The sequence below is a fragment of the Oryx dammah genome, unplaced genomic scaffold, assembly GCF_014754425.2.
Source record: "Oryx dammah isolate SB20612 unplaced genomic scaffold, SCBI_Odam_1.1 HiC_scaffold_3, whole genome shotgun sequence".
NCBI lineage: Eukaryota > Metazoa > Chordata > Mammalia > Artiodactyla > Bovidae > Oryx > Oryx dammah.
Window position 1 is genome coordinate 57,610,627 of NW_024070187.1, and position 23,926 is coordinate 57,634,552.

Here is a 23,926-nt window from a genome sequence, read left to right on the forward strand (position 1 = left end):
ATCTTAATATTTTTTAATGGCTCTAGCTACATGCTAGAATTTTGAAAAGCATTTTAATCTTGGCATTTTCCTCTTGTTTGTACCCATAACAACCAAAGGAGATATGAGGGAGAGCCAAGAAATTTTGAAATATCGATACTCACTGTAAGAGTCCCATTGGACAAACTGGAACCATCTTTAGAGAAGTAGAGACTGTTCATCATCACTGGTCATCACAACCCGAATGAATGCAGTATCGATAGTTGAATACCATCCCTAACTCATTCACAAGGTGTATTTTGGGGATTTCTGATTAAGACGGGCTGTAACTTTACAAAGTAATAGCGGCTAAAATGATAGCAATGTATACTTTAAGATGAGATAAGTATTTTTGTGGACCTGGTGGAGAACTAAAACTTGTAGCATGAGGGAAGGCTGACGTCATAGGTTCCAAGGCTGGAAACAGGCCGTGGAGGTGATTGGTGATTTGACTCCCCAAAGGTAACAGGGATCATGTGTCCCACAAGTGGAGAAGTGTCAGTCAGGCTCACAGCCTGAAAGAGAGGGTTGGTTAAAATAGGATTCAACCACCTTCTTACAGAAGCTTGAGGAATTTATAGACGCTGTCCTAAATCGTGGTCTATCTTGAGCTGCAACCTTTGGATTAAGACAGGCAAGCGAGGCAGGCCTTCCGTTATGCACATACGATAATGGCTTTGCAGCATTAAGTTTATTATCACAAGGCAAAGAAACTTACTGGAAAACAGAGCACTCACAACAGCTGACAAGCTCTTGAAGGTTTATAAATTGCCTGTGGAAAATAAAGGAAGAAAATAACCACAGCTTCTATTGCAATTCATTGCTACTCAGAAACCTGGTGCTACCCTCAGGGTAATTCTAGTAGCAGATAAAACTCTACAAGACACAAAGTCCCTAATGAAATTCAGAGCTGTCGATTGAGCATTACAAATAGAAACCAGTACTGTTACAATTGTTGAAAAACTGCAGGCACAATTGTTAGAACTGTTTAAGAGCCGGCAAGAGAGTAATTAAAGAATGGAAAGATTTAGAGGTAGTTCTTGCTTCCCTGGTGGCTCAGAGGTTAAAGCGTCTGCCTCCAATACGGGAGACCCAGGTTCGATCCCTGGGTCCGGAAGATTCCCTGGAGAAGGAAATGGTAACCCACTCCAGTATTCTTGCCTGGAGAATCCCATGGACGGAGAAGCCTGGTAGGCTACAGTCCACGGGGTTGCAAGAGTCAGACACGACTGAGCGACTACACCTTCCACCTTCCACCTTCTTCTCTTGGAAAACACATTGTATCAGGACTCATAAAACCTGAGAGCCCTGATCCTGACTGCCACTAACTTGTGATCACAAAGAAGTGTCACTAACTAGCTACACTATGCCCTGAGCCTCTATAGGCTCAGCTTCCTTACTTGGAAAAGTGTGTGTGGAACGACTTGAGAAATTCTAAGATTCCCTCCAACTTCTGAAATATAATGATTCCATAGACTGTGGTTCTATGTAGCAAGAGAAAGATATTTGTAACCACTGTGCTGAGTAGAAAAATATAGAAAATTGACTTTTTCTACACTGTATGTTTATATTTTATCTTTTGACTCACTACTTTGACCCCCAAGATTATGAGGAAATGAAAAAGCAACTTTCCCAATGCTTATATAAAATCAGACATCTCTCAGCCAACAGTTGTTTTTAGAGAGGCCATAACTCCTGTGTTGGTTTCACACAGGAGTTAATCACATTCTAAGAAGACTTGATCAGCTGCCACCCATGCCTTTGGATGAGTTCATAAAACGCAATAAAAATGGTTATTATTTAAGATCCAGGCAGAAAACAGAGGCAGAAAGAAAATCTAAAAAAATAAATTAAAAAAAAAGATTTTAATGATAATTTCAAAGTACTATTGTGAGAAACAGATGTGATTTCCCACAAGCACCATAGAGACTTGATTTATGTGTAGAATATATTGCTAAGTGATAGACTAGGAACCAAAATGAAAGTCAACAATGCTGAGACATATACAAATATGCCAAGGTAAAAATTCTATAGTAGAATAAAGCAACTTATTTCCAGATACTACAAAAGGCCCACCTGTTTATTTAAAATTCTAGTTTTGACAGTTTTATGAGTCTCAACACCTCTATGCTAGGGTACCTGAGAAGGGCAAGGGAGAGCTGATCTGTATATTTACCTTTTCAAAGTTATCATTGTTCTCCTTCCCTATCCACTCATGAGTTACATGATGTTTTCCTTCTGCACGTTTTAATGAACATCTTCTACCAGCACTGTCAGAAATAATGACAGTGTTTATCACAGAGAACGGCAAACTTGTCAGAATGACGCTACAGTAAGAACCCTTTACTAGGTATTTCACTCTCAATATCACATGGATTCGTTTTTAAAGGTGATATTGCTGAGGATGTGAAAATTCTCAAATATCAATACAAAAGATAATAGGATTAATGCTTGGAGTTTGTTCACAATCCTTTCAAACTATGAATAGGGCCCAGGGATTAATGAATTCCTGGGTGGTGGCGAAGCAAACACTGTGAGTTCAGAAACTCTTTTTGTCAATTCTGAGCCCAAAGAGAAGTGAGTACGTGATTGCAGATTGGACTTCAACCAGCATAATGGAGAAAGAAGACTTTCCCGAAAGGAAGGTTGACTGGCTCCACTTTTTATTGCCATGAAGCTTGCTTATGTTGAGTGCAGCAACACCATCTGTGTGTTTTTCTACTTTTCACAACTTTTTATAATATCTTGAATTCATTGATAGTAGAGTCTGAAAGGCAGTCAATACTTTTAAATTGTTCTATTTCCAAAATTCACCTGAAGAAGAGTAGAAATTGGTGTAACCCTCATAAGAGCAATTAGCACTACCGATGAAATCCTAAATTCGTGAGCCTTCTATCCAGCAGCCCCAGTGTTGACTCTTTACAAAAGTTTATTAAGATAAATGTGTAAAGCTGTTCAATATGGAATATACTCATCAAATAGTTACCATGCCAGGCACTGTTCTAGACACTTGAGATAAAGTAGTGAGCAAGTAAGAGAAGACCCCGTAGTAGAGTTTAGCGACTAGTGGAAGGATGTGTACAATAAGCAATGCACATACTGAGTAGGAAAATTATATAGAGGGTTATAAAGTGGGAAGTCTCTGAAAAATATAAAGTCAGGAGTGCAGGTTAAAGTGTGGTGAGAGGTAGATCTTAATGAGGTGATATTTGAGCAAGGACCTAAAAGAGGTGAGGGAGTTCATCAGGAATATAAGAAAAACCAGAAGCTACTCATGTATCCATCCACAGAGAATGTGAAACATGACAGAGTCATTCTGTGGAATATTCTACATAACCATTAAAGAGAATGAGACAGGTCAGTGGCCCAGGTTGGATACTCGGGGCAGAGACTGAGGCAGGAATTAGCATACTGGAGTTTTACTGGGAAGGGCTCTCAGGAGCAAGCCTTGCAAAGACAATGAAGGACTGGGAAAGCAGAACTGGGCTTTGGGGGCTTCCCTGGTGGCTCCTGCTAATGCAGGAGACAAGAGTTCGATCCCTGATCTGGGAAGATCCTACATGCCATGGAGCAACTAAACCTGTGCGCCACAACCGTTGTGCTCTAGAGCCCACAAGCCACAGCTACTGAGCCCGTGTCAACAAGAGAAGCCGCCACAGCGAGAAGCCTGAGTGCTGCAACCAGAGAGCAGGTCCAACTTGCCGCAGCTAGAGAAACGCCCTTGAGCAACGAAGACCCAGCACAACCAAAAGTAATAAACAAAAAGAAAAGGATTCTTTAAAAAAAAATGAAAAAGAACAGGGCTTCAGGAGAAGATGAACAATGGTGCAGTTGCAGCCCATCCCATAGGAAGCTTGGGGGTTAGGGTGACTCTTCAGAGATGTCCCCTATTAATGCACAGGGCCAGGATTGGATATCACCAGCTCCCTCACTGACCAGTCCCTACAGTATAGTCTTGAGGGAGCCAGTTCCCTTTGGCGAAGGGCATTGCAAAGCAAGGTGTTGAGCCAAGGGCCATCAGCAGGGGAGAATGAACACCAGAATGCCAGCAGCACACACAGCCTCCACCACCATCTGTGAGCTGAGACCCCACTGTCTATGGTGAAGCCAGGTCTGGGACATGTATATATAAGAATGTGCTTTTAAAAACTTTTTGCTGAAAGGAATCAACAAAAAAACAAATTGGACTTGTTATCTTTAAAAGGGAACAGGGTCTGGGGGTAAGGTTAAGGAAGACAGGGCCACTTACTTTAAGTCTTTATTTATTTGTTTTTTTATTTTTTAATTTTTATTTTTACTTTATTTTACTTTACAATACTATATTGGTTTTGCCATACATTGACATGAATCCACCACAGGTGTACATGCATTCCCAAACATGAACCTCCCTCCCACTTCCCACCCCATAACATCTCTCTGGGTCATCCCCGTGCACCAGCCCCAAGCATCTTGTATCCTGCATCGGACATAGACTGGCAATTCGTTTCTTACATGATAGTATACATGTTTCAATGCCATTCTCCCAAAGCATCCCACCCTCTCCCTCTCCCTCAGAGTCCAAAAGTCCACTCTACACATCTGTGTCTCTTTTGCTGTCTCTCATACAGGATCATCATTGCCATCTTTCTAAATTCCATATATATGTGTTAGTATACTGTATTGGTGTTTTTCTTTCTGGCTTACTTCACTCTGTATAATCGGCTCCAGTTTCATCCATCTCATTAGAACTGATTCAAATGTATTCTTTTTAATGGCTGAGTAATACTCCATTGTGTATATGTACCACAGCTTTCTTATCCATTCATCTGCTGATGGACATCTAGGTTGTTTCCATGTCCTGGCTATTATAAAGAGTGCTGTGATGAACATTGGGGTACATGTGTCTCTTTCAATTCTGCTTTATGACCCAACAATCCCACTGCTGGGCATACACACTGAGGAAACCAGAATTGAAAGAGACACATGTACTTTAAGTCTTTTAAGAGCCCCTGACACTCCTCCTTGGAAGTCCCTCTCGTATCATAATAAATATAATAAAACACATCCACATCCTTCATTAAATATATAATGTATATATAACTATGGAAGTGTTAAATTTACTTGAACTGTAGTTGACCAGTTGACTAATATTCCATTTTTTAATACATGTAAGTAAACATTATTTAATTTTTAATTTATAAGTTTTCTTCACTGTCTTTTAGGACCAATACTTTTTCAGGTCTTAAATTGTTTCATGGGTGCTAAGTTGCTTCAGTTGCGTCCGACGCTTTGCAACACTATGGTCTATAGCCCACCAGGCTCCTCTGGCTGTGGGATTCTCCAGGCAAGAATACTTGAGTGGGTTGCCATGCCCTCCTCCAAAATCATTTCATAGGCATTTGTAAGTTCATATTACCTGTTGGGTCAGTGGATGTTGTCTAGGGAAAAAGAGGCTAGCCTACCTTCTATTGTCTATGTTTTTATAATCTGATTTTGCTAACATTATAAGTGTCTATTTTTAAAAAATCAACCAGAAATCTTAAAGAGATGAGATTATGGCATTTTTTAATAGTTTTTTTTTAATGCATTCACCTTTTTAAAAAAAAAGAAAAAAATAAAATGAAAAAGAAGAACATGTTATGTTAGAATTAAAGCAATCTAAAAGGCGAGAGCCTTCTGAACAAGTTAGCAGCTGCCCTCGCTGGGGAACCTTAGTCATGTGGGGCCAGGGGAAGTACTCTCAGGGCTACCCATCCAGGGTGCTGGCATGAAACTGCTGTTGCTCCCCTAACTTACCACTTGGTCAGAGAGACCCTCCCATCAGCCACAGATTATTTTCATCCTCCAGAAAGAGGGGAGACTTCCCTTCAAAGGGGTTTTGAGCTTGGTGGAAATCATAAGAAGCAAGACTGATAAAATTTTTGAGAAAAAATTAAACTGAAGGTGGAAGACAGCACCACATAGTGTCTTGAGACCCATGCCTGAACAGCACAGAGATGATCCTAAGAGCATCAAGCTATATCACCCCAAGGCATGACTGGACAGAGCAGGGTTAGAGGAAGGTGTCACTGCAGGGCGACCTTCACCTTGCTGTTTGGTCAGAGTAAAATAACTCAAGCTAATTTTAGTGTAAACCAGTGTTCTAATGGGCTTCTCTGGTGGCTCAGAGGGTAAAGAATCTGCCCACAATGCAGGAGACCTGGGTTTGATCCCTGGGTCAGGAAGGCCCCCTGGAGAAGGGAGTGGCCTTTCACTCCAGTATTTTTGTCTGGAAAATCCCATGGACAGAGGAGCCTGGCAGGCTACAGTCCGTAGGGTCACAAAGAGTCGAACACGACTGAGCGACTAACACACGCAATGTTTTAAGAATGAGGAAGCTCCTGATTGTCTGATTTGCAAGGAGTTATAGAAATAGGACTAAAATGACATTTAATCAACTACAAATAGCATGTAAGACTTTATTAATATAATATCGTGATGGAGCATGTGAGAGTTAGAGTCAGAAAGATTGGGTTCAGATCCTGCCTCTGCCACTTCTTGGCTTTGGGATCTTAGGCAAGTGTTTTCACGTCACCGGGTATCAGTGTCCTCAATCATGAAATGAGTAGAATAATATTCTTACTTTATCATGAAAAGATTATATGAGATAATTTACTATACTGAAAATAGATTCCAGTGCCTGGGACATTGTGCTCAATAATGTTGACCCAGTCCCAAGGGTGTCACATATTTCTCCTCAGTAACCTAACAAAACTCTGGGAGGTAGATGTTATCATCCTCCTTTCAGGAAAGATACAGCAGCAGAGACTCAGCAAAGTCACCAAGTCCACGTGGCTAATAACTCATGGAACCAAAATTCCTCCACAAGACTCCTGACTCCCACGTTTAGGGCATTTTACATTAGAGTATAGATGATAAGTTAAATACCAGACAGTCATTTAGCATTTGTTTCTAATGACGCAGTATCACAGCATTATTATCTTACCATCTTTGCTTTATGCACCTTCTTTTTACTGCAGTAAGCCAAAGGGTAGAGGATATTCATCTTTCGATCATGGAATTTGGACGGGTTTACTTCTTGGGGGTTCATGATGTCATGTGAAGAATTCATGAGCTATACCCTAGACTATTACTCATGATGGTTGTTTTTCTCTGTTATTGATAGACCCAAATCAGTATCTTTGAGAATAATTACTCTGTTAAAAGGCAACAATGACTCCATCTTATTCCTTATTCTGGGCACTAGATGTCACACTAAGTAAAGTTTTAGAAGTTATTCTTCAAAGTAGGGTGTGGCATAGAGCCTAAAACTTAGCTATAAAAAACCATAGATTTATATTTCTAGTAGAATGTTGTAAAGACGTACTTTCACTAACAAAAGAATTCAGAAAAAAAGAATTGTTAGTTAGAAAATATAATTGGAGGAACTTTTAAGTATGTGCAAATCTATATATCGATTATACCTAAAGAGAGCTCTGTGTGTGTGTGTGCGTGTGTGTGCGTGTGTGTGGTTGAAGTAGCAGCCTATTGCCATGTCTGTTCAACGAACACTTTCTACTTATTATGCACATAAAATGGTATTTCCTTGCTGAAACAAAGAAGCAGGTGGTGTATATATATCCATGATTGTTTGTGTTCTGAGATGGTGAGAAACAGTTCTTCCCCAGGAAAAGATTCAGACATGGTCCTAACCTGCAAGAGGTGGAGGAGGTGAAAGAGAACGTGATCACAGTGAGGTTCGTAAACTGTGAATGATCTCGGGGAAGGATGTGAAGTCATCTCTCTTGAATGATTTCCGCAAAGAAGATGTAGCAATTGCCTCCTAGCTTTCTGAAATTTATTTATTCCTTGGTTTTAGCTCCCAGAAAGCTAAATGAGAATCATGGGTTGAGATTTGAATGTATGTTATTTCCTTTGGAATATATATGTGTTTTATATATATATATATATATATATATGTTTTTAAAGGATGTCAAGTAATATGGTCTCAGTATGTAAATGTTAGATAATTATATCCCGTGGGCTTTCCAAGTGGCTCAGTGGTTAAAAAATCCACCCACCAGTGCAGGAGATGTGGGTTTGATCCCTGGGTCGGGAAGAGCTCCTGGAGGAGGGCATGGCCAATCACTCCAGTATTCTTGCCTGGAGAATCCCATGGACAGAGGAACCTAGCGGGCTATACTCCATAGGGTTGCAAAGAGTCAGACAGGACTTAATGACTAAACAACAACAACAAAATTATATCCCATAACTTGAATGTGTTACTGAAACTCCCAACAAGTTTCCATTGAAATGCTTTAAACTAATTGAAATCAATTCAAGTCTTAGTTTTGGCAGTTATAGTGCATCTTTTTAAAAAGTAACAATAATGAATTCAAACTGTGTCTGATGATCTACACATGAATATAGTTACATATTTCTGTATGTAATTAATGTTGTGAACATTGTAAATAGTGTTTCCTAATTTTCAGTGGTTTCTAGAGAGTGTATAATACCAGGTGATTCCCACTGGATATAATTAATCCTATATCAGTTGGGTAATTTTCAGTGCTGTGATTAAGATTCCTCTAATAAATAAGGTTAAAATTGATAAAATATGATTCCTTGGGTTTGAGGTTCATCCATATCTTTTTCTCACTCAGGGGATGACAGTTGGTCATTTTAAGTGTCCTCTGTGACTAGACAGTTCTCTTTGGCTCTCAAATCGTGTTGTGACTTGGGATTCCCCCTCCCGCCATGTATTATTATTGCTTTTGCCTTGGGTTTCAACAACCTGCAGTTGCCCAGGTCCCGAGTAACATTTTCCATTTTCTCCCCAGGCCCTGGGGGTAGGTGAGTACTGTGATAATGGCAGCCCAGGCTGCTTCTCCTTCAAGAACTCAAATAGCCACTTAAGATATCACTAGACTATGCCAAAGCCTTTGACTGTGTGGATCACAATAAACTGTGGAAAATTCTGAAAGAGATGGGAATACCAGAGCACCTGACCTGCCTCTTGAAAAATCTGTATGCAGGTCAGGAAGCAACAGTTAGAACTGGACATGGAACAACAGACTGGTTCCAAATAGGAAAAGGAGAACGTCAAGGCTGTATACTGTCACCCTGCTTATTTAACTTATATGCAGAGTATATCATGAGAAACGCTGGACTGGAAGAAATACAAGCTGGAATCAAGATTGCCGGGAGAAATATCAATAACCTCAGATATGCAGATGACACCACCCTTATGGCAGAAAATGAAGAGAAGCTAAAAAGCCTCTTGATGAAAGTGAAAGAGGAGAGCGAAAAAGTTGGCCTAAAGCTCAACATTCAGAAAATGAAGATCATGGCATCTGGTCCCATCACTTCATGGGAAATAGATGGGGAAACAGTGTCAGACTTTATTTTGGGAGGCTCCAGAATCACTGCAGATGGTGACTGCAGCCATGAAATTAAAAGACGCTTCCTCCTTGGAAGAAAAGTTATGACCAACCTAGATAACATATTCAAAAGCAGAGACATTACTTTGCCGACTAAGGTCCATCTAGTCAAGGCTATGGTTTTTCCTGTGGTCATGTATGGATGTGAGAGTTGGACTGTGAAGAAAGCTGAGCACCAAAGAATTGATGCTTTTGAACTGTGGTGTTGGAGAAGCCTCTTGAGAGTCCCTTGGACTGCAAGGAGATCCAACCAGTCCATTCTGAAGGAGATCAACCCTGGGATTTCTTTGGAAGGAATGATGCTAAAGCTGAAACTCCAGTACTTTGGCCACCTCATGAGAAGAGTTGACTCATTGGAAAAGACTTTGATGCTGGGAGGGATTGGGGGCAGGAGGAGAAGGGGACGACCGAGGATGAGATGACTGGATGGCATCACGGACTCAATGGACGTGAGTCTGAGTGAACTCCGGGAGATGGTGAACAGGGAGTGAACAGGGAGGCCTGGTGTGCTGTGATTCATGGGGTCGCAAAGAGTCAGACACGACTGAGCGACTGAACTGAACTGAACTGAGACTATCAGGGTTTGTTTTTTTGTTTGTTTGGTTTGAGAATCATGGGATCCTCTAAAGAGAAAAAAATATCGTGCCAAAATAAAATGTAGATAAAACTATTTTTCTATCAAGCCAAGCAGTGTGTGTGTGTGTGTGTGTGTGTGTGTGTGTGTGTGTATTAGTGGGAGGGTAGATGGGAAGGTCAGCTCTGTATTCACTAAATAGTTATTGATTACCCACTATGCCAGCTCCAGGAAATACAGGCATTGTCCCCACAAAGATGGAGTAAGATCAGTGCCCCTCACCCTGACAATTCTTGTGTTTGGACTGTTACTGCTAAAGACAAATGTCAGGGCAACTGTTGTGTGCCCTTCCTGGTTTTCCCACTGGCTTGCCTTTGGATCTTGATATATCTCCAGACCGGGCTGTCAAACACAGACTGTGCTAAACAGATGACTAGCGCTTTGAAAGAGCTTGTTAAGGTGCAACTGATTTCAGTTCAACAAACAGTAATTGAGCGCCTGCAATGGGATAGGCATGTAAAAAATCCAAGCATAAAGGATGCATGCCCACCCTGAGAGACTTAGAAAAGAAGAAAGAGGCTAAGACAGGAATACCGTTCACAGATAATATCTTGGGCTGGGAACCCCAGGTTGCTCATTGGATAGTGTGAGAAATAAGAGGGAAAATAAACCTTTACATGTGTTTATCTTATTTGCTCCTCACAACAGCGTAGTGGAGAAACTGAGTCACAGAGAGGTTGAGAACTTCTCAAAAGTCCCCCAGCTAGGCAGACGTGAAGCTGAGCTCAGACTGGAGCCCACGCCCGAGGGCTCACAAAGTCTATGCAGTTAACCACCGCATTCTTCCACAACTGGGATATTCACCTCCAGCTTACAGGAGCTCTGGGACGTGAGTTATGGAACCTGCAGACCGTGAGCTTCTATTGTATCTATGAGCCGTATCTTCTTTCCTGACAGGTCATGGATTGACAGCAGTGAAGGAAAAGGCAGGGGCCACCCTCCGGATTCATAGTGTGAACTCTGGCTCTTCCGAAGGGGCCCAACCTCATGATGAAAATGAAGTCTCTCAAAGTGAGTGGTGCGTTTATTTGGGTGTTTCTTGGACTTGGGCTATATTACACCATGTGCGCAAATATAGATTTCCAAGTTCAGATCGGCAAAACAAACTCTAAAAGGGTGTTTTTCTCTTTAGTAGCCGATGCAGCCGCAGATCAGAGCCCCACAGAAAGCCCACCCACTTCCCCTTCCTCGGGGTCTCGGGGCATGCTGTCAGCCATTACCAATGCGGTTCAGAACACAGTGAGTCATTAGCTGCTTCCTCTGTTTTCCCTGAGGTCTGCCTGTGCCTTCTTTTGATATTTCTATTTACCAGTGACCTAGATACATCAGAGAAAAGATGGCCTTGCTCAAAACCTTTGATTATGGTTTTGTTATGCTTTCTCCGACAGAGTAGGCATAACCTTGGAACCAAGATGATAAGAACAAAATGAAATATACTTTATGTTTAAAAGAAAGGAGCTGCTTAGAAAGAATATTTTTCAGTCTGATGTAACAGTGTCCTTTCCAACAGCTGCAAGGACAGTCTCTGTTTACCAGGGAGGGAGGGCTGTTTCTTAGAGCTGGGACAGTTGTTTTTCTGAAATGTTCTGTGTCTCTTAACCTTCAATCTGAAAAATTATGAAGTGATTCTAAGTATGTATATACACATAACAGTAAAGAATCAGGACCATCCCCAAGATGTTTCTAACATGTTTCCAGATAATAAGACCAACCTTCTTCCTCCATCCCTACCTCCCAGTTCCCACTCCTCTCTTGCCTTGAATAGCAGGCTCCTTCCCTGGCCCCTTCCTCTTACAGAAGCTTAAAAAGCTTGTTACTGACAAGACAATGATGAATAATGAAAAAAAGAAGGACACACCCCAGCTGAAATGAAGCAGCTAACTGGTCTTAAGGATCAGAAGAAAAGGTTTACTTTCTGCTTTTAAAATCAAACAGCTAGTTTTTCATAAACTATGGCTCATTTCCAATTTATTCATTCATTCACTTTTTTAAAAAAGGTAGTTAGCTCTCATTATATACCAAGAGCTATACTAGATGCTGGGCATAAGCTGACAGACAAGAGGGCATAATAACATGCTGGAAGATGAAGGCAACTCAACAGTTATCAGATGGAAAGGCATATGAGATGAGTGGGCTTTGGACACATATGGAGGCATCTTACTCAGACTTCATGTCAGGGCTTGCCAGAAATAGGAAATGGCTGTTCCTCTCCTTGCTACTTGAAGTACTCTAGACTAAGCAGGGAGAAGCGGGTAGCTAATGTGTTTTAGGAGTCAACTAATATATTTTGGGAGTACAAGTTCAGTATGTCCACGGCAGACATGCAGAGAGGGTTGTAGAGCTGGGAATTGAATGGAATGCTTTCATTATCTCTGGTACAAGGAGTGAATTCATGGTCTCCCTGAGCTACAATCCAGGGCCCTCTGAATCTCAGCTTCCTCACATTCCTTTCCATGTGCTCTCCAGTCTTCCAGTTCTCCCTTTTCCCAAGCTCCAGCACCCCACCCCCCACCAAATCTGCCAAAGTCCCTGCATCCTCCAGTTTTATTCTCCACTGAAGTAAGCCTCAGGATGTCAGGAGAAAATAAATTTTAAATTATGCCAAAGTATAATTGCTATTATCTCCTAGTCTTCCCAAAATATGTGCATTTAAGAAACTGTTTTCTAGTGTGATTATTGATTGGCTCCCAAATCTGAAAACAAAGTCTAAGTGTCTAAAACAGAGATGACTAATAAAGTATATTAATCAGTGAAATAGAATATTGCTATTGAAGCGATAATTTTGAAAAATGGATAATGCATATAAATAATAAATATAGTAATATTAAAATATGACTTATGCAAACTCATGTAACGTGAGAAAACACAGATATATGCAGATTGTAATTGTAGTTGTGTAGTTGGGGTATAGACAAGGTGTTGCAAAGAAATATATGCAGTTCTATTTATTATGTACAGTTTATCTAAGTTAATCTTGGTGGTTTTACTCTTTTTTAAAAAGGGAAACAGTGGCTGGCAAAGCAATTTGCAGAGGATAACTACATAATAGGATAATTTCTAGAGCCAGAAACATGTAGAAATCAACCTGTCTTATTCCATGAATATACTAGTTATAGGCAGTTATTGCTAGTTTCTGAAAGTATGCAAGAGCCATTGAAACAGCCTGAGGGTCCTACACTCTAGGGCCCTAGATTAAAGAATTCCCCAAATTGGCAAGACTATTTGACATTTTTATAGACTGCTCCAAATAATTCTGTTACTTGGGTTAAAATTGTTTCAAACAAAATCAGGAACTGGGTCATCTATTAATTTTTTGTCTTAGAAGCATGCCTATTCACTCACACCAATAAGATTAATCCTTAAAATGTTTTGGTTTTCTTAAGCACCTTTTTAAAATAACATTGTATGTCCTACAAGTTATATGATATATGCTCTTCCAAAGAAAAGAAAACAGGATTAAATTGATGATAAATCTCCTGATGAGAAAAAATTGTGACTTCATATTGCTTTTAATATTTGAAGATAGTGCATTCTAGGAGGTGCTGACTGTCTCGAAATAGCAAAATGTAAAAACCTAATCTCATGCAATTACCTCACTGGCAGGGTAAAAGTGTCTTAACTGGTGGCCTTGATGCTTTGGAATTCATCGGCAAGAAAACCATGAATGTCCTTGCAGAAAGTGACCCAGGTTTTAAGCGGACCAAGACACTCATGGAGAGAACTGTTTCTTTATCTCAGGTGGGATTATGTACTTTTGTGATTTGTTCTTTCAGTCAATAAAGTAAGTAAAATTTTATTTATCTTCTTTAATAGATATTTTAAAGCACATGTCAAATTCAAAGACATGAAATAGCAGGGAGTGAAAATTGAAATTTTAATATGCCACTTTCCCCAGCCACTCTTCATGGGATACAATCATTGTTAATCATTGTTGACAGCTTCTTACAGATTCTATCAGAGACATTATATAGACAGGTTTAGATATAGATATGGCTGTATAGGTAAATATAGCTAAATATATATATATGTATATGCACGTGTATATATACAAACTTTTTCAACCAAATACTAGCATACTAACCAACTCTTTTGTATCTTGCTTTATTAAATATAAATTATACATACTTAATAATTTCTTAAAGATAATTCCATTGATACCATTCGTCTTAGTCCATTCAGCTGCTATAGGAGAATACCATAGGCTGAGGGGCTTATAAACAATGAATATTTATTTCTCAAAATTCTGGAGTCTCACAAGTTGAAGGTCAGAGCAACAGCAGATTCAGTATCTGGTTAAAGGCCTGCTTTATGATTCAGAAGCTGATGTTCTCCCAGCTTCTTCACATGGTGAAAGAAGGTGAAGGAGCTCTCTGGATTTCTTTTATAAGGACCTGAATCCTGTTTGTGAGGGGTCCACCCTTGTGATCTAATCACCTCCTGAAGGCCTCACCTCCTAATACCATCACACCAGGGATTATGTTTCAACAAAAGAATTTTGGGGAAACACAAACATTCAGTTTGCAGTACCATCATATTCTAGCTCTACCAGGTTCTAGCTCCATGACCTTGAGCAGATGACTTAACCCTTCTGTGCTTCCGATTACTCTTCTGTACACTGGGACCATCAATACCTACTAATAGCTTTGTTGTGAGGATTGCATGAGTTAGAAGAGAACCTGACTCATAGTTTGCACCCAAGAACGTTAGTTCTTACCATTGTCATTTTTATGTGTCAAGATGATAGGTAAAAATGCTGTCTCAATGGAATCTTAGTTTATGTTTCTCTTACTATATGCAAGGTTGGACTTCTCCTGTCACACTTCCAGCTGTAAAGTTTTCCTCCTCGAGAAGTATGATATGAAGAATTTATGTTTTGCTTTACTTACAGTAGTCAATTAAATGAAAAGTAATATTTATCTTATTTTCCAAATACAAAACTCTAGTATTGAACTTGCTCCTTCATACAGCACATGCCCAGCTCAGACCCCATAGTGTCAGTCATGCCCCTATACCTCTTCCCCCTTAAGAGTCTGACATACCAGGTCTCTCTCTGTCTTACCAAAATCAGGAGCAGCAGATGCAGGATTCTATAAATTTCACAGGCAGGACAGACACGTCTTCCCATGACTCAGTGCTAGAAAGCCACAAAGGAGATATCACTGAAAACAGGTGATATCTGCTGTGGCAGCTCCTAAAACTTTGATTTCTAGGTGATTTCTTCCTGGCCCTTCCACTGTAGAGGCTTCCCTGGTGGCTCAGGTGACAGGAACTCTGCCTGCAGGGCAGGAGACCCAGGTTCAATGCCTGGATCAGGATGATCTCCTGGAGAAAGGAATGGCTACCCACTCCAGTTTTCTCACCTAGAGAATCCCATGGACAGAGGAGCCTGATGGGCTTCAGACCATGGAGTCACAAAGAGTCAGACAGGACTGAGCAACTAACACACACTTCCATAATAACCCACATGTGACCACTCTGATATCATAGCCCTAGTAGAGACTTGGCAGAGTCAGCTAGACCATTAACCTCTTGATCCTTAAAGAAGCAAATAGATTTTGTATTAATCAGGCCATTAACATTAGATGCTGTAAAAATGCAAAATAAAACAAAACCAATAATAGTAATAATAACCCAAGTATCAGTGTGGCTTAGAATGAAAAGGGTTTTTCTTTCATTCCCACAATGTAAGCATTCCTGGGCAGCCCAGGGTCAAGAAGATCCCCTGGAAGGAAATGGCTACCCACTCCAGTATTCTTGCCTGGAAAATTCCATGAACTGAGGAGCCTAGTAGCCTACAATCCATGGGGTTGTAAAGAGTCAGACATGACTGAGTGACTTTCACTTTTCCTATATGTATAAATTGATACTCTTATATATATATATATATATAAGATATCTATATTTTCATGTATATAATGTATATTATATATACAGACTTGTACTTACATATAAACATGTTATATATGTATACATAAATTTATACATATATATAAATTCAATTATAGTCAGGAAGAAGACAGTGTGGGAGAGAAATGTGACCAAGTTCGGAGACTAAGTCTGTGAATCTTTGGCCTAAGTTTACACTCTTGCAAAGTGAAGAACTAGACCTGGTCAAGTTCCCAGATTACCATAGTTTTTGTGCCACCATCACAATTTTTTGTCACCTCTGCATTCAGTGTACTTACTTACTAAAAAAGTAAGTAGCAATGCTCATAGAAATGTGTCACCCAAGAATACACACTTGCCATTTGCATTTGCTTGTAATTACACATCTAAATAGCATATTTAAAAGCAGAGACATTACTTTGCCAACAAAGGTCCATCTAGTCAAGGCTATGGTTTTGCCAGTGGTCATGTATGGATGTCAGAGTTGGACTGTGAAGAAAGCTGAGCACCAAAGAATTGATGCTTTTGAACTGTGGTGTTGGAGCAGACTCTTGAGTGTCCCTTGGACTGCAAGGAGATCCAACCAATCCATTCTGAAGGAGATCAGTCCTGGGATTTCTTTGGAGGGAATGATGCTGAAGCTGAAACTCCAGTACTTTGGCCACCTCATGCGAAGAGTTGACTCATTGGAAAAGACTCTGATGCTGAGAGGGATTGGGGGCAGGAGGAGAAGGGGACGACCAAGGATGAGATGGCTGGATGGCATCACTGACTCAATGGATATGAGTCTGAATGACCTCCGGGAGTTGGTGATGGACAGGGAGGCCTCGCGTGCTGCGATTCATGGGGTCGCAAAGAGTCGGACACGACTGAGCGACTGAACTGACTGACACATCTGAAAGTGAAAGGGAAAGTCACTCAGTCACGTCCAACCCTTTACGACCCATGGACTATACAGTCCATGGAATTCTCCAGGCCGGAATACTGGAGTAGGTAGCCATTCTCTTCTCTAAGGGATCTTCCCAGCCCAGGGATCAAACCCAGGTCTCCCACATTGCAGGCAGATTCTTTACCAGCTGAACCACCAGGGAACACTCTGGGATGCATCTCAGCATTGCACCTTTGATTCACATGGCCAGTTTATACTGGATGGCCACAACATTACCCCCTTCAGCCCCCTTCCAAACAGTAATTATTCATTCATTCAATCATTCCACAACACATTCCACAGATGCATTTTGAATGTCCACTATGTGCTAGACACTGTTCTAAGCATGTGAGACCATCACTGGTTAAAATTGGAGATTTTGTTCTAGTGAGGAGGGACAAACAAACAATACCCATCATCTCATATTTTAGAAGATGATGAGTGCTGTTAAAAAAAAGAAAGGAAAAGTAGACCAGAAAGAGGGTAAAGAATAATACCAGCTCAGTCATGTCCAACTCTTTGTGACCCCATGGACTGTAGCCCACCAGACTCCTCTCTCTGTCCATGGGATTTCCCAGGCAAGCATACTGGAGTGGGTTGCCATTTTCTTCTCCAGGGGATCTTCCTGACCCGGGGATTGAACCCACGTCTCTTGCATCTCCTGCACTGGCAGGTGGATTCTTGGCCACTAGCACCACCTGGGAAGCCCAGAAAGAGGGCAATCAGGAAGCAATTTCAGTGTCGCTTTGTTACTTTATTTCACCACAACCAAGCCAGTGAGATCAGTGAGGGTAGTTGGCTTTTATCGTGTAAATGTTAAAAATTCCCAGAGGTGGTTTTGAAAATTTAAAAATTCAAACCTTGTACTTATTCAGTCTTGAAAACAGACAGGAGGGTGAATTCTTTCTGTAGCCTATTGGGTTTTGGGCTAACAACCTCAGGAACTGAAAAGGAGAACGAGGCTGATTGTTTTATTGACACCTAATAAAAACCAAAATCTGTTCTTTTATGATCTTCCCCTTGTGACCTTGTAGTGGCCAGCGCATTTATGGTGCTCTTCACAGATATTAAAGAACCCTATAAACAATGTCACAGTAATCTTGATAAGGAATCAAATAAAAGGTGCTTAGAATCAAAGAAAGGAAGTGCAGGAAATTATGAGTTACTGGTCAACTTGTGTTTAGTTTTATTATTTAATCAATAGAAACATAACTGGAGAAAAATGATCAACCTGAAGAGGAAGTCAGTTCACAGTCATTTTTCTCAAAACCAATGTAAGAATTGATAAGCTAACATTTATTTATATTAATATTTACATTTATATTAGGTATCTGGTGAGGAATATACTGTGAGGTTATATTTTATTATTTTTTTAACTGAAGATGTTTAATAACCATACACACAAAATTTTTAAATAATTCAAATTAAATCATATCAACTTATTTTTTCCTTGAAGTCTGCCTAGGTGTACAAGTTGCAATTAATCCTGTCACAATAGATTCAGCTTTCCCAGTATACATTAAATTTGCTCATATAGAAAATCTGGACATTAAAAAAAATAAGATTAATCACACACACAGAAAACACTTCAGTGGAAACCACTGTTTTGCTTTCCTTCTTTTCAATACTATTCTTGGGAGTAGGATTTTTGCTTTGTTTTGTTGTGTACATATGAACATGAAGAATCCAAAGTGGAATATTATGTGGAAAACTGTGGGTAAAATTAATCCAAAAAGTCATTTTAGGGGAATGTGACAGTACAGTGGTTAGAGCTCCATGCTTCCATTGCAGGAAGAATGAGTTCGGTCCCTGGTCAGGGAACTAAGATTCTGCAAGCTGTGTGATGTGGTCAAAAAATAACGAAATAAAAACTCTCCTACGTTTTTTTAAAGAAAGTCATTTTTGCAGAAATTCCAAAGTGACTAAAACCTACTCTTCACTAGTACCAAGTCAATGTTCATCTCCCCCTACATCTTGCAGTAAATGGGGCTTTTAAGCATACATCTAGTGTACAAATGTGTGTTTGTGCAGATGTTACGGGAGGCCAAAGAGAAGGAGAAGCAGAGGCTGGCACAGCAGCTCACGGCCGAGAGGACCGCACACTATGGGATGCTGTTCGATGAGTATCAAGGTTTGTCACACCTGGAAGCCCTGGAAATTCTGTCCAATGAAAGCGAAAGCAAGGTATGTCTGTCTTGTCGTTGGAAGTAGCATGTTCATGAGTGTGTTTTCTTAAACGTGAAAGAAAATCTGTTATTAAAATACCTCATTTTTAGAGCCTCGTTTCTGTGCTGAGGTCACAATCACTTAAGGCCTGATGAGCTGCTCAGGCTCTGTATTATTTCCTCTCTGTTCCTTGCCAAGCTGTTCCCTGTCCCCAGTTCCAAGAGGGCCATCATGATACGAATCATCACCACCCCCACCTCTCTGCGCAAAAGGCGTGCAGAAACCTGACTGTCGGCACCTGGCCTGTGCCCCTCTTTGGTGCCGTGGTACCCAGATCAGAGCTACTGGCCACGTCCTTCCTCATTTCTACCTGGTGGCAACAAAGCAGCTGATGTTTCTACCAGACTGCAGGGTTCAATACACTTAGTTTCACGGGTGGTATGGTTATTTATTCACTCATTTGTTAGAATGCCTGGGCCGTGAAGGGCAGGACTGTTTTACTGGGCATTAAAGCTCTGTTTAGGGATGTTCCTGAACAGAACTCTGGGAAATTACCTCACAGCCCTGCACATTCACACCCTCGCACTGTGATCCCAGAGAAATAAAACTTGAAGAGTGGAAGTCAGCAGAGCTTGTGATTTCTCTTTTATTTTTGAAAAAGGATTTATGTGGTATGCGTGTCCATGTTCAAATGTGTTTTTACTTAATACTTACATGGCATTTATATAATGACTAAGCACTTCAAAACTATTGACTCATTTAATTGTGGATATTATTCTTTTGTGTGCATCTCAGGTTGACTGTGCTCTGGGGTGTTTTTCCAATGGAGGTCACAGGGCAGTATCCTCTGGACCTCCTGTGAGAAGCCCAGTAACATTCCCTGGGGAGAGGCAGGGCCTCAGACAGGAAACTGAACTTGGAAGGAAGTTCAAGTCCCTTCCAAGGAAAGGAAGAAGGAAAAAGTGATATTTGACTCTCTCTAGGCCTCGTCTTCTTACATGTGGAATTTGGGGGCTTGAGACATTCATGAAACTCACCTTATCAGGGAAAGATGACCTCTGCCATATAACAGGCAACCAAGAACCAAACAGGATGGACACCACCCACCCTCCCTACCCACCCAAGATTATACAGTTACAAGTTACAATGTGTTTATTTCCTTTCTAGTTATTCATCAGCCATCACTGACAGTCTTGTGGTTAAACTGTTAACGGATAATTTTTTTTAAAGCAAAATCATGACTCATGAAGATACCTACCAAATGAACACAAATTAAAGAATTTATTTAACTCATTAATTAAATGAAAGAACCAGTCAGATGTTATAACTGGTTCAAAGGAAAAGCCAAATAAGTACAAATTCATATAAAATAAAGCAATTTTGAAATGAATATGCAAATAGACACAAATCTGATTTTCCATAGGAGGGGAGCTTGTCCCTCCACTGGACAAAATTTGTTCACATGTCTATAGACAAATTATTTTGAACTGCTATCAGGTATCTACAATTTACAGATTTATAAAACTGCTCCCATGGAATCAGAATCTGATAATCTGGTAAACTGATCTAGAAAATGCCATTTTCCACTGAAACACCAACTTTTCCCTACAAAAGCAGAGTTTGGGGTCAGACATTATGTGATCAAATGCCACTTAGTAGCTGTAGTATGATTTTGGACCTATCTTACCTCAATCTCCTTATCTATGAAATGGGAATGATATAATCTATTTCATAAAAGTATTTAAAAAATTAAATGAGATAATCCATGTGAAGCTAGCTGCAGCTAGCCTAGTACATAATAAGCAGTCAATGAATGTTAGCTGCCATTTTATGCATATATATGTATATGCATATATAATGTCAATGACATTTTTTTATCCATTCTTACATATTTATTTGTTATTATTATTGAAAACATTACAGAGAAGCACATCCCCTCAAAGCTATCATGGTAGAAGAAAGACATAAGCTGCCCCCACTGTAGGTCAGGCTATAAAAGAGCCCTGGGGTCCAAACAGCCCCAAAGGACTAATGTTGCCAGGAAGAAGGTTTAGTCCCTGGAGGTGGGCATTGCCCTCTGTTTGCAGACTGCTCCTACAGGCTTATCTCTCTTTCCCCAGCCTGGAGACTTTCATAGTTTTTCATTGTGAGAAATACAGAGCTTTTCTTGTCTTAGTAATAATACCTGTTGTTGTTATTGTTGTTTAGTTGCTAAGTCTTGCCCGCCAGGCTCCTCTGTCCATGGGATTTCCCAGGCAAGAATACTGGAGTGGGTTGCCATTTCCTTCTCCAGGGGATCTTCCCAACCCAGGGATCAAACCTGAATCGCCTCCATTGCAGGTGGATTCTTTATGGCTGAGCCACCAGGGAAGCCCGTAATAGTACTTACTGGATGTTATAATTAATCGTTCTAAAAAATATGGGTCAAAAACTATAGAGATCCCCACCCTCTTAAACCTATATTCCAAAGCAATTATCCTCCAATTAAAAATTTTTTTTTAAAGCTATAGTGTTTCTCCAAGGTATGAGTGTCTGGTCAGCAGTCAGCTTTCCGGCATTTAAGGATCCAGAAGGCAGGCTCTGTCCATCTTCTGGCTCCACTAGTTCCATCCTAATGTTCTCAGACTTCTGGCAAGAATACAAATGGAGACCCTCCTGGGATTGCCAGATTTAGCAAATAAAAATCAAGATGACTAATTAAATTTTAACTTTAGATAAACAATGAATACTTTTTTAGTACAAACATGTCCTGTATAATATTTAAGATACACACTCATACCAAGAAAACATTCATTGTTTACCTGGAATTCAATTAGACTTCATCAGGTAACCCAACACACACCACATATTTAAAAGTTAAAGAGCTTCTGGAAACAAATCGTTAAAGAAAATATTTTCTGGGACTTCCCTGGGGATTCAGTGGTTAAGACTCCACGCTTCCACTGCAGGAGGCATGGTTCAGTCCCTGATTGGGGAACTAAGATCCCAGGTGCCACATGGCATGGCCAGAAAAAAAAAAAAGAAATCATCATCCTTCTTTGACAAATGTACTTTCATAATGGCCCAGAAGGCCAGGTTCCCATTTAGAATCTTTAGACTCCTCAACTTTCCACATTACCCTCCCGTCTGCTCTCTTCCTTTTGTCTCCACTGTCCCTGAGCTGTCTCTCACCTCAGGGAACCTCATGGGCATGTGTGAGGATGCCCCAGTTCAAGCACATACACAACCCCTGCAAACAGCCACCTTTGTCCATTCCTTGGGCTTAGGGGTACATCGCCTGGTAGACGGTCCCTCCGTAGGGAGCACAGCCTGGGGAAGAGGTCCCTACCGACTTCAGAAGGAAACCTGCAGTCACCTGGAGCGTGATCTAGACGAGAGAGTGCAGGCTCTGGGCAGGCACGTCCTTTTGCCTCTGTGGCTTCCTCTGTGTCCAAGACGAATGTGTTGGATTTCATTCTTCTCTAGGAACTCATTGTCTTCTTCATCCCATCAGCATGAGGAGAGAGAATATAGAGGAGAGTGCCCAGTTTTTAAAAGCTTTAACCTGGAAATGATACACATTTCCTCTGCTAACATGCCATTGGCTAAAACTTAGGGTGTACAGAATGATAAGGAATCTTTACTACCTACAAGGCTGATACTAGGATGGCAATAGGCATGGCAGTGTGGTGTACTATGAATCTTAAGGAAAAACTAATATTTTTATAGTATTTTATATACCCAATAGTTAACAAAAAGAGTAAACAAGGATCCTCAAAATGACACCCCCACACCAGACTTTCTACCCTTGTGTCCCCGACAGCACTTGGGCATGGGTGCCAAGTATGTAGTCAGTATTCCATGAATATTTATTGAAGAGTGCATAGTTATTTATTATTTATTATTGGATTGAAGTAAAGATTTAATGCACATCATCTTGGCATAATGGAATGAACTAGGAAGAAGCAAGAGAGATGCTGTAATAGAAAGATGCTGGCCAAAGAGTCCTTCACTAAAAAGAACCCTTCCTGGGAGATACCCAAAGCATAAAACCCCAATGCATTCACTCCCGGGGGATGGCTACCCTCAGAATACATGGAGGAACCAAGAGGTCCCGCATGTGCATATCCATTTCCACTTAGCATTGTACTTTATTACCCATTGTTCTTTACTCTGAGAAAAATGCTATTTAGAAAATATGCTGTTTAAAAAATAAATTAAAAAAAAAAAAAGAATCTACCTTGCAATGCAAGAGACACTGGTTCCATCCCCAGTTGGGAAGATCCCACATGCTGCTGGACAGCTGAGCTCATGTGGCACAGTTAATGAGTCCATGCTCTGGAACCCTCGAGCCACAACTACTGAGCTCATGTGCAGCAACTGCTGAAGCTCACGTACTTCAGGGCCTGTGCTCTGCAACAAGAGAAGCCAACACAAGGAGAAGCCCATGTACCTCAACTATAGAGTAACCCCCGCTTGCCGCAACTAGAGAAAGCCCTCACACAGCACCAGCTTCCCTAGTGACTCAGACTGTAAAGAATCTGGATGCAGTGTTGCAATGCAGGAGACCCCAGTTTGATCCCTGGGTTGGGAAGATCCCCTGGAGGAGGGCATGGCAACCCACTCCAGTATTCTTGCCTGGAGAATCCCCATGAACAGAGGAGCCTGGCGGGCTGCAGTCCATGGGGTCGCAAAGAGTCGGGCACAACTGAGCGACTAAGCACAGCATAGCACTCATACAGCACAACCAAAAATAAAGTAAATTTTAAAAATCCACAACCCAAAGACTATGGCAGCTTCTCTGCTGGCTCTCCTTCCAGGGCAAGTGTTAACCTACAGAATGAGAAATTTAAAACCTTCCTACTTTATAGTCAGACTTTACTTTTTGTATGGTTCTCCATTCACTGTGACCATTTT

General features: G+C 40.7%; 1 protein-coding gene across 5 annotated transcripts in view; it reads left to right on the plus strand.

The window, feature by feature from the left end:
- The window catches only part of FAM114A1 (family with sequence similarity 114 member A1), a 70,462-nt gene that overhangs the window by 23,963 nt on the left and 22,573 nt on the right, over window positions 1-23,926 (plus strand). For 2 of the 5 annotated variants that reach the window (XM_040238018.1, XM_040238019.1), the window contains 4 exons: window positions 10,948-11,061; window positions 11,183-11,289; window positions 13,654-13,788; window positions 18,896-19,048. In XM_040238018.1, coding sequence (XP_040093952.1) covers window positions 10,948-11,061; window positions 11,183-11,289; window positions 13,654-13,788; window positions 18,896-19,048 — 509 coding nt within the window. Of the gene's footprint in view, window positions 1-10,947; window positions 11,062-11,182; window positions 11,290-13,653; window positions 13,789-18,895; window positions 19,049-23,926 lie in introns of those variants that run through there. The other 3 variants (XM_040238021.1, XM_040238020.1, XM_040238022.1) reach the window with 2 other exon arrangements.